Source organism: Vigna unguiculata, chromosome 4 (assembly GCF_004118075.2).
Source record: "Vigna unguiculata cultivar IT97K-499-35 chromosome 4, ASM411807v1, whole genome shotgun sequence".
NCBI lineage: Eukaryota > Viridiplantae > Streptophyta > Magnoliopsida > Fabales > Fabaceae > Vigna > Vigna unguiculata.
The window spans coordinates 10,367,337-10,379,393 of record NC_040282.1 but is presented as its reverse complement, the minus strand read 5'-3'; the positions used below and the strand labels follow the sequence as shown (position 1 = coordinate 10,379,393).

At 36.5% G+C, this 12,057-nt stretch overlaps 1 protein-coding gene across 1 annotated transcript; it reads right to left on the bottom strand.

The window, feature by feature from the left end:
• Positions 1-9,463: 9,463 nt before the first annotated feature.
• On the bottom strand, positions 9,464-11,638 carry LOC114180474 (F-box/kelch-repeat protein At3g23880-like). The gene is made up of 4 exons (XM_028066790.1): positions 11,516-11,638; positions 11,301-11,439; positions 11,007-11,206; positions 9,464-10,901 (listed from the first exon to the last, which is right to left on the bottom strand). The coding sequence occupies exons 1-4, from the start codon at positions 11,636-11,638 to the stop codon at positions 9,579-9,581; spliced, it is 1,785 nt and encodes a 594-aa protein (XP_027922591.1). The 3' UTR covers positions 9,464-9,578.
• Between the last annotated feature and the right edge of the window lie 419 nt (positions 11,639-12,057).

Below are 12,057 nucleotides of genomic sequence, written 5' to 3'. Positions count from 1 at the left end.
TTGAATGTTCCTTTGGGTTAGTCACATGTGGAGAATTGGTTTGGTTAAGGCATGTGTGTCAATATTAAATTGCATCAGTGCATAAGATCATGTGCTTAAAATTTTTAGAGTGTCGCTGCTTATATTTTGTTTGAGCATGTTTGGGATGGTCTATACGACTAGGGGATGAATGCACATGTGAGATGCTATAAGTAGGGATGTCAACGGGGCAGGGAGGGTACGGGTAGTAGCTCCCTCGTACCCTACCCGCTGGATAAATATTCGCCTCATACCCGTACCCATATCCGTCGGGTATCCGTTATGCGGGTACCCGTCTATTTTTTTCATATCCGCGGGTATCCACGGGTACCCGCGGGTATTTACAAAAATATTTTAAAAAATAAATATTTAACCATAATTAGTGCTTAGATCAACAAGTCCCCTTTCTCCGATTGATTCTTGAAAAACAAAGAAATAAAAAATCACTACCAATTTATATTGTAGTTTATTTTTGAATAAAATATTAAAGAAATTACTAACTTTATAAGTTTCATGTTTGTCCAATTTTAATCTAGAAGAGCCTTAAAACATAAGAAGTTCAGTAAAAATTTTTAACAATCACTTAATTAAAATATCTAAGTAAAAGTGTTAATTTCATTACCTTCCATGTTGGTCCATCACCAGTCTTAGAGACACATCAATGCCTCCACAGTATATGGAAGTAATTTACTCATTTGTGGGGTAAGAATTTGACCACCATTATTGAATGAAGACTCATAATATTTTTTACTAATATATATATATATATATATATATAGAAGGGTACAGTTTAGCGGGTACGGGTATCCACCGGTAAGGATACTATGATACCCGTACCCGCCCCGTTAACATGCGGGTATCAAAAATACCCATACCCGTGGGTAGCGGGTATCCATTTTTAATATCCATTTCCTACCCGTTGTGGGTTTTATCCACGGATACCCGCGGGTACGAATTTTTTTGACATCCCTAGCTATAAGGCCTAGAACATTATAGATGGAAATGCTTTTCATTAGGGGTACTCTAGAATGAGAGCAAATGAGAGCAACCTGTGTGAAGTGTACTTGAACCTGAACTAAAACTAGTAATGTGCAAGTACTGGTGTAGCGACTAGCGGTACGTGTCCCCCGCCAGGCGATTTTGCTATAGCAGATTGGTGTTATGCTTGTTATGATGTGCGTGATCTACAAGGCTTCTAGGATATCTTAAAGGTCGGCTTGCTGGTGTTCCTTGAGTTGAGCTCGGAACGTATCCCTTGAGTTGAGCTCGGGATAGGGGTTAAGCATGTGGCATTCCTCGAGTTGAGCTCGGAATGGCATCCCTCGAGTTGAGCTCGGGATGGCGGATGAACACGAGGAACCCTTGAGTTGAGCTCGGGTTGGCGAGTGTTGCCGATATGAGTGTGCTGGTTATGGCCAGTACGGATGGGTCCAGATAGATTGCCCTGCTCAGTAGTTGACTGACGAGTTTGGTAGTCTTGGGACGTTACAAATTATGTTCGTATATGGGAACTCCACCTGGCGTTACGGTGTATGATCCGTAGCATGGTTACCCGCATATGCTCTATCGGTTGTGGCCGATAGGTATGGCAGCAAGACACCTTGAGGTACCCACTAGAAGATCCAGAACACGAATAACATGGTGGTGGCCATGTGATGTGATATCAAAGGATGGAATTCCTTTGGTGTGATTGTTGGATTGGTATATTTGTGTCATATATATATATATATATATATGTATGTATATATGTTTATTTTGTTAGCTCACCCTATCTGCTTGTGTTTGGCGATGATCATGTACGCGGTACACGAGAGCAGATGATGTTGCAAGTGGATCTGGTGAGGCTCAACAGCGGAGCAGGGAAAACTCATGGGAATAGTTTTATAGAGTTTTATCATTTATGGTTTTGGATTAAAAATGTAATCTATTATGAGACTGTTTTGGTATTTCATTGAATTTTGAGAAGATTTGAACTCAGAGTTATCTTTATTATGAAATAAATTATTTGAAATTTCCCACGTTTTTGGGAAATGGATTTATAATTAATGCGATTTATTTTTCTTATTTTATTTTTTTGTTTAAACCCGTAATATCCTAACGGGATGTTACATTTGGTATCAGAGCAATGGTTTTCAAAAGATTTTTGGGCCTTGGGGAGTGAGCTTGACGTGTTTCGATTGTATCTTGTGTGTTATGGTTAAGTTCTAATGCTTAATTGTATATGTTTAAGCTTAGTAACAGTGTCCTTGTTGGGTTTTGTTGAGCAGGCAAGGAATGTTGCTCTCGAGGCTTAGGAAAAAGTGACGCTCTTACCTGGTTTTGGTGAACAGGTAAGGGTGGGGCTCTTGTCGGGTTTTGATGAACAGACAAGAGTTGTGTTTGTGAGGCTCAAGGAAAACAACACTCCTACTGGGTTTTGGTGAGCAGGTACGGGTTGGACTCTTGCCGATTTTTGGTGAGCAGGCAAAGGTTGTTGTTGTGAGTCTTAGGGTATGCAACGCTCTTACTGGGTTTTGGTGAGCAGGTAAGGGTGATACTCTTGCTGGGTTTTGATGAGCAGGCAAGAGTTGTTGCTTACGGGTCTTAGTAGAAGCAGCGCTCTTACTGGATTTTGGTCAACAGGTAGGAGTGGTACTCTTGTTGGGTTTTGGTGAGCAGGCAAGAGTAGTTGCTTATAAGACCTAAGGAAAGTAATGCTCCTACCGGGTTTTGGCAAGCAGGTAAGGGGTATTACTTGTCTTTCCCAATGTGTTGGTGCGCAAAGGGAGAGGTTCTTTCCAAGAAGCGTTGGTGCGCAGGAAAGGAACTTGTGAACTGAAAGTATTAAGAACAGAAAATGTCTTGGTAGAGTGATGAGGGTGCACACTCATGACTATATCTGAGATAGTTTCCCTTCTTAATTCTAAAGGTTTTGGTAAAAGAGAAAGGTGATAGGATGAGTTTGTCTTTTATACTTTCTTGTTATGTTTGCGTTTTTGTGATCTGTGTGTGTTATCTGTAATGGTTGACTACAGAATCAAGGTCAAACTTGATCTGTTTGTTTTGCAAGAGTTGGGTAGGGATTTTAAGAAAATCTCTTGATAGAAGATGTGAGTACGCAGAAGGATATCTCGGTGGGCAAGGAAAGCTAAGTTGGTTTGATGAGCCTAAAAGCGACATTAGGACCCAAAAGCAATGCGTTAGGCAAGGGGATCTTCAAGAATGAGTTCTTAGGACTAATACCTCAAGTGTTAAAACGTCTATTGGTGTCGCGAAGTTGGGAAGTTAAATTGGTACTACTCTCTAGTATAGGTATAAAGTTGGAGGTAGTAAGTGGTGGAAAGTACGAAGCAAAGGTTAAAACAAAAGGGTAGAGACCAAGAGGGATAATCTCAAGTTAAAGGTAAGTTGAGGCAGAGCTCGGATGATTAAATCGAAACGGGAAGACCAATCTGGTGGTGAGAATACAGTGTGTTCAAGGTTTTATACCTGGGTAAATCATAGGAGGTAGTTGAAATTTGTTAACAAGGACCGCGATTCAGGTCAAGAGTATAAGGGACATCATAATGGGGGTGGCTCGCAAGAGAGACAAGTTTGAGTTGGGACATGAGCTACAACGTAAGTTGTTCTTAAGGGAAGCAGGATGATAAACGGTGATGGACTGATTGAAGCAAACAAGCACATTCAAGGATACAAGGTATAAAAGTAGTACCTGAGAGGTGAATTTTGTGTTAATGGAGATCGTATACTTTGGGTTGTGCCATAAGAGATTTGGGTTCTGATAGTCTGCAGAGGGAGTTGGTAGTGAGAGGTTGGTTTTTTTCGACTATAGTTACGGCCAAGGGAGAAGTATTCTCGTATGGTGGGCTACTGGGGATCAAAGGATTCAACCTCGAGATTAATTGGAAATCGACTCCTTTGTGTGATTGGGACAGAAACGAAAGGAAAATTGGTTATTCCCTGCTTTCCTTCCCTGATCGAGGGGATACCAACAAAGTGGCGTAGATGACACAAAGGAGATAAATCGACCGTGGAGTACTATTTATTGATCAAGAGGAAAGAAGGGGGCAGAACATCATGGCAATCCGAGTCGGCTAACAAGGATGGACGAAATATAAAGGCAAGGGATTGCAATTACGAAAGATTTCTTAGATGCGTTTCCGGAGAAGGTGCTAGAATTTTCATCTATAAGTGATGGGGTTCACTACAACGTTGATGTGTCAATCAAAACCAAGAGAAATTGTATTTAATGGGATAGTTTCTACTGAGGGTGTAAAAATTAAAGAAGCAGGTGGAGGAGTTATAGGGGAGGTAGCAGTGTAGACTCAGTGAAATCGTCAGAACAAGTTTGATAAATCTTGCAAGGGAGGTAATGATATGTTAAAACCATCCCAGGGTATGTCTGGGTAAGGAGGAGTGTAGAGTTGAACAAGACCAAATGAACATGATAAGAAAGAGAAGTGGGTGAAACAAGATCTCGAAGACCTAATAATAAGGAATCAGTGTAAACCCCAGAAGGATTGCAAGACTTAGTGGATCGCTAAGGAAAATTCAGAGAGTTAAACTATACAAGTGGAGTATTGACCAAGGCATGAGTGGTACCGTAAGGGGCATTGGATGGTAAGAGAGGAAGAATGCAATGGAATGGGTGATAGGATTGGGAGCCAGTGATTATTGGACTGAGTTGCTATAATCGACAAAATTAAAGGCTATTTTAATCCAGGATTGTATACGTGTGTCACAGAACAAACAGAAGTTATATGTGGATAGGAGGAGAAGGATATTGGAGTGTGAGACTGGAAAGCATGGGACCCTTAGCATTACTCCAATTATTGGCATTGGAAGAATGATTAAAATCAGGAAGCTAACTCTGAAATTCATCAGACGATACCAGATCACGGGGAGTATATGTCCAGCCGCATACGAGATTTCTTTGGCACAGCATCGGACAAACTTACTAAATAATTTTCATGTGCCACCGTTGAGGAAGTACGTTGCAAGTTCGATGCACGTGTTAGGGAAGGAGGACGTTTAGGTGCGAGAACCCTAACGCTGAGACTAAGATCAGTGAAAAATCTTAGATTCCCAAGTCAAGCAGCTCAGAAGGAAGGAGATACGAACTGTGAAGGTTCACTAGGAAGAGGTAATCCAACAGATGACATGGGTGGTGGAAGACCTCATGAAGAAGTCTTATCCTCACCTATTTCTTGGTAAGTCCTATTTTCGAGGACGAAATTTTTAAAGGTAGGGGGAATGTAAGACCCGTGAAATTTAATTAAATAAATAATTAATTAATTAATAAATGCGGGTCGTGGAAGCCTTTATGGAATTTAATAGTGATTGATGTGATGTGGAAAAGTACTAGCTCAAATGGTGGAGAGTACTTTATAGTGTGAAAGGACTTGGGTTCGAGTCTTATGTATGTCAATTGTGTGTTATTTAATTATTAGTATTTTTAGTAATATGCTTGATCATGTTAAGTTATAATATAATCATAGAATTATATTAATCATCACGAAACATGAATTGGTTAAATGGTTATGCATTGATTTGACATTGGCATGGGATGGGTTTGAACCTTGGTGAACCTAAACTAAACTTTCTTTTTGCGAAAAGGGCAAGGAAAAACCCTAGCTGAATGGCAGCCAAGGAAGGCTGGAGAATCAGCCATAATGGTCCTTGAATGGTATTTACAAGCATCATTAAACCAAATTTTTGTTTTGGTAATTAACCTAGCATTAAGGCACCCTTAAAAAGCCAATTTAGGGTTAGAAGAAAGGTTTGCAAGGTTGTCATTGTTACATAGTGAGAGGAGAGCGAATTTGAGAGTGTGTTGAGAGAATTAAGAGTCTGTTTGGAGCTGGAATGCGGGAGCACTAAGGGAAGACATTTTTTGGCCAAGAAGAAGAATCTCACATTCAAATTAAGCAAAGGACACCAGGTTAGGGGTGTTGATTAACGTCGTTTTAATTGGTTAATAATTAAATGTATGTTGTATCGTATGTTATTGCATGATCAATGTCTATTTTTGTTGAATTTCGCATTTCTAGGAATTTTTCCAAAAACCGCCTGGCGTGTGATGAACTGCCACGAGGTGACACATGCATTTTGCCTATTTTTCTAGGTTCCTAATAGGAACCGCCTGGCGGTGAGCTTAGTGCCGCCAGGCGACACAAGCCCCGCCACCCAGTTTTCTAGGTTGATCATGAATTGCCTGGCGGTGAAGAACATCCGCCAAGCGATGCTTTTCGTTTTGATTTGATTTTCGGGTTCTGCATATTTTGGGTTGCTTTGGTTCGATTTTCGATGAAGTCCTTTATCATCATTTCCTTATTGTAGAACAATAATCCCACTTCACGACAAACATCATTATCAAAAATTACGTCTTCACCAGCTGCAGTCAACCCCAAACAAATCTACACATCTTCACAACTTAATTGTACCAAGTATTGCCTAATTTTTATGAATTCGCCATTTCAAACCCATCGACTATCAACCTCTATTATCAGTGCACAGTTAATGTTCAACTCGTCCTCCAACTTCAAGCACCATCTAAAAGGAGTCAATTCAATTCTAGAAAGATGATTAGGTCTCAATACACGGTTCACTTGAACAATATACTTTGTTTGGCATCAATGTTCAATACAAACCTACAATATAACGAAACGATTAAATAAAAAATCACAAATCACAAATCAAAATAATCTACAACATATGAAACATAAGACTAGTACATGACTACATAGCAAAATTGCACTCATATCCTTCTCTATTGATGCCTTCACTTTAGTCACTATGGTTTAACTTTACTTCTGACTTCTTTCTCCAACTTTTGCACTGATGATTGACGCTTACATTAATCATCCATGTAAGGTAATGCAATAGTAATCAACAAAACTATGCACCTTCATGCCAACAACAAAATCAAAACACACTCCGCAATCAGGATTCAAACACTCAATCAAATATTTTGGTACAACAAGCAAATACACAAAACCCAACAAAATTTTCCAAATACCAATTTAGGGAAAAGCATTTTCAAAGGAAAACGAACAATTTGAGAAACATAAATGATTGAAACTAACAACAAAAAAGTAACCCTAACCCAAACAACTCACATTCCAACAAAATACAATCTTCCACCTCCCCTTCTCAACAAGTATTAATTAGAAGAAAAGTGAAGAAAAAAAAAAGCTTTACTCAAAAACAACTTCCTCTACAAAAAGAACCCCCGATAAGCTTTGACGACAAAGACAAAACCCTCAAACACTAACGCGACGAAGCTCACCATGCCACTACACTAAAAATGGATGGCTACTTTCCAAGGGATATGGAGGCACAACATACGAAGGTTTCCACCAATGGGTAAGCCCACACCCTTGCAACGAACAACACCAACACATAAAATGACGGATAAAATGGGGTTTAGGAATGAATGGTGACAAGAGGAAGAATAAAGGTTCAACAAGATTCATCACCTTTTCAATAGTTTATCTGTCGCGGTTAAGGATGATGAGAATGTGCTCTCCAGTACAACAACGACACTCGCAGGTTTCTCCCTTCGTGCCTCTTGCTCTACCATTCAAACAAAAAATAGAAAGTGAAAAACCTTTCTCCTTTCATACAGAACCAATGTGCATTTTGAAATTAAAAAAAAAAATAGAAAGTGGCGGTGACACGTCAGGTTGTAAGAGAAGTTGTAAAAATTGGTGTGTCACTATGTCATTTTCCTTGGGGAGGATCCACGAAAGACTACAAATCGAGGCACATTTATGATGGTGGAGACAACTTGAGTTTTATTTCCTTTTCACTTCACGTTCACGGTGCAATGTAGGGGTTAAATTTTTTTGCCAAGCATCTATGTTGTTCCTTTTCACATGATTGGTGGAAGACCATGGACCCTAAATGTACTTTGTTTTCATTCTTTAAAGCTTTTGGGTTTCATGAGAGAAGTCATTCAGGTGTGTAGTTGCATATTATTTGGGTTCTCTCTCTTTTTTGGTACATGAGGGGTCCACATACACATAAACTTATTCTTTTTCCTTCCTTTGTGGTGTAGTACATGTAATTAGCATATATTCCAATGTTTTGATGGGTTGAACGTTTGTCTAGGATGTGGTTGATGGGTTGAATGTAAGATTCCATCACGTCTAGGATGTGGGGTAGCCTTGCATTTTCCTTTAGTTTTTTCTTTTTACAATTGTGCGTCAGACCTTGTGGTTTGGAAGATTACCTTTTATATATTTATTAGTAGCGTTTGGTTCAATTAGATAAATCATTCACGGGTGTAAGTGCATGACATTAGGGTTATAGTTTGGATCTTTTCTTTAATATAACCATTATATTTTACACGTTGGGAGGGGTTTTCTTTATGGAAATTTATTTCTCATGCATGATGTGATTGTAATTATAATGCTTAAGTATATTACTTGGATGTGATGTTTAGTATTAAATGCAATGTCTTATTTTGGTAAATCTCTTTTATATATCAGTGGTTATGGTTAGCTTACCCCTATTTGTTTGTTTTGTGTGTTTATATGTGTGCAATGATCATATGATGTGCATGTTATATAGGAGCAGGTGATAATGCAGATGATTATGGCACGGAGTAGATTGACGAGAGGAAGTGGTAAACTCGAGATTTTTATTCGTTTTTATTAAGTTGTTTAACTTAAGTATCAAAGACGATGTAATTCTCTTATTTGTCGTTGTTATTTGAAATTTTTTAGACAATTGATGTTTTTAACTACAATATTTAATAAATTAAATTCTAAGCTTTTACTTAAGTACGTTTTTTCAGTAATTGTTTTCCACTAAAAGTATACGATTTATATAACTCTTCATGACATCCCAACTTGGGGTGTTAAAACTATAAAATGGATGAGAGTGAATAATGTTTTTGTCTTCTTATTAACATGAACTAATATGTTAGCCATTAACATTTGATTACTTTCATTAATCTTAATAAATAAATTTTGGGATTCATATAGTAAGAAAATAAATAATATCATAATAAGAAGTAGTTTAATTTAAATAGATAGATAATTTATATATATATATATATATATATATATATATATATATATATATATATATATATATATATATATATATTCTAATACATGAGTAACTAACTCACTTAGTTAATGTATTTTAAACAAAACAAACTTCAATCTATATTTAAAAAATCAACATGAGATGTAAAGTAATTCAAGTCAATGGTTAACATAATTGAACACTTTGACTTTTTCCTAAATTTTAAGAAGGAACATTAGCACATAGTTGTGGGTAAATTCAAATAAACAATTATAATGTAAATATAAAACAAGTTGTAACATTGATGACAATTTAACACTATCATAGGATAGTTGGCTATATTCACAAATAATGTCGAGTAATTGTGATACAAAATTCCATTACAATGGTTAGTTGTATTATATTTATAATTTCCACTTTGCCACAAAGGGGGGTATAAACTGAGAGAACTACAATGAGAAACTAACAAGCCACTTTGGATATTTGTAGGAGAAAACTCTAATATAAGTAGTCATAAGTCATTTAGGTGAAAACAAAAGAAGACATTAAGTATTTATCCTTCGATCGGAAAGACTTTTCTTATAAAGTATTATTTGGCAATTACGTTCATGTACATTGACACCAAGCTTCTCAATCAGGTTGGTTCTTAAGTCAAACCAAGCTAGGTCACCATCATTTGTTTGGAAGAGTATATTGCCCATATTACTTGTTCCAATTGGAAACGAAAGTGAAGGTAAAGGTCCAATAGTAAAGATTTTAGTCCATGTTTCTTTCTTACCAACTTCAACCAGAATTGATATGTAAAATATAGTTGTATCGTTATAATTTGACATTAAAGCAATGAACCCATTTAAGAGAAATAATTGTCTCCTCACCAAATACAAATTAAAATCATTGTATATTTCTGTGGGTATATCTAAGGGTGTGAGGGTGGTATAACATACCTCATTGCTTATGTCAAATGATACCAAATATCCTTCCTTGTCATTGTTACACAACCAATGGCACATTCCCTCTAAGTAGAATGTATCATTAATACCCTGGCAGTTAAGCAATTCAATATTAAGTTTCCTCCAAGAATTACTTCTTAGGCTATAAATCTCCCATAAATCTCTAAGATCCCATTCCCCATAATTAATTCCGTCCAAGTGTCCATCTTCAAAATAACATACGTTTCTAATCACCTTATAATCATCTCTAGCCCAATCATACCCAAATCCTTCATATTTAATCATAATGTCGACATAATACGGTATATCCTCAGTTGGGCTAGGCGGTGTGACCTTACATTCATTGGTAGAAGGATTCCATAAATACACAATTCCTGTACTTTCTAGGTAGAGGCAAATAATTCCATTAATACTAGAAGAACCCAAAATATAACATCCATAAGCGTGACCTTCTATATGTGGATTTGGCCAATTTAATATTTCCAAATTCTGAAACTTATTACCACAAAGTGAATATAAGGAAGACTTACGAATAATTTGGTTGTTAACTGGACCGAGGCATAGTAGGAGAGAGGTATCATCAAAGCATGAATTTTGGTTCCATATTAAATTAAAGCGCAAAAGGTTCGTGAAATTTGGATTTTCCAACAAGAGAGCCCATGATTTGCGTATGCACCCAAATCTTTTAAGAGATTTCAATGACAATTTGAAAAGAACGTTGAATTCAAGATGATCTGGTAAATGTTTTCCAAGATTTTGAGCCACAAATTTATTGCGCATCTCTTGATCGTGCAACCAATTGTTAATGAGTTTCCAATGGTCTTTGGTGTTCTCGCTCCAAAGGTAAATAGGATGGGTAATTTGTTGACAGTCTTTGCAAATGAGATTCTTGATGGTGGTCTCTTCCAAGTACTCCAACTATTGACAATAATAAGTGAACAAAAGATGTAACATAAAGTATATGAATGACTTAAATTGAACAGAAGAAATAATGTAAAATAAGTAATGACTTAATTTATGTACTTGATCGTCCTTGAGGAAGAGGGTGATTTTAGTTCCCCTAGGGAGTCGTTGGTCATCGATATCCTTGGTTAAAAAGAAAGACGAACCAGGTTGAGAGTCCCAAATATATTGGTCATCGTCATTATGCTTGGAGGTGAGGATAACCTTATGAGCAACCAAATAAGTAGAGTAGAAGCCAACACCCAAATTATCGACCAAATCTAAAACAAACACACAAACACACACATACACACACGTGAATACAATTAATGACAATGCAATGCAAATGAAAGTGGAATATCATCACCTACCTACCTACTTTGGTTATGCCAATACCATTGTCGATGATAGAAAGTGTTTTGTTAACCTTGTGAAGGATTAATCTAACAATTAGTTCATCATTATTTAAAATATTTTTTTTCGTGAGCCTCTCAAATTGGATTTCATCCAAAGCCTGTTCATGCATACGTTAATCAATAACAATTACAAAAAAATTACAAATAGAAAATAAAATTTGAACGATAACTTACATTAGAAGCATTAATGATAAGTTCACGGAGAAAGATTCCTTTGTTAGAATAGAAAGTCTTCTTCACCAAGCTTAACATCTCGCTCTTCTCACCTGCTAATACAAAGATCTTATCATTTGTCATTGTAGTTCCTTTGGAATAATAACAATCTAATTGAATCAATTTATCCAAACAAAACCACTCACAACCATACCTTTGTATTTGTTAACCACAACCACCCATTATAACCCTTTAATACAAAATCATCATCCATTTTTGGTTGTATTACCTTAAATTAATATTCATTAATTAATTATTAAACTTAAATAATACATAACTTTTAAAATTTTTAATTAATGTGTATCATCATCCATTTTATTAACCAATAGTTTTCTTAAATTTTTAAACAAATAATTAATTTTTTCCTTTAAATTATTAATTACGTAATTATTTCATTGGAGCATGAACACATTGTATTTAATTTGCATTATTAAAAACAATATGATTAGATATAGATAAAACACTATGAATAAAACAAATAGTGAAACAAATACTAATGAAAA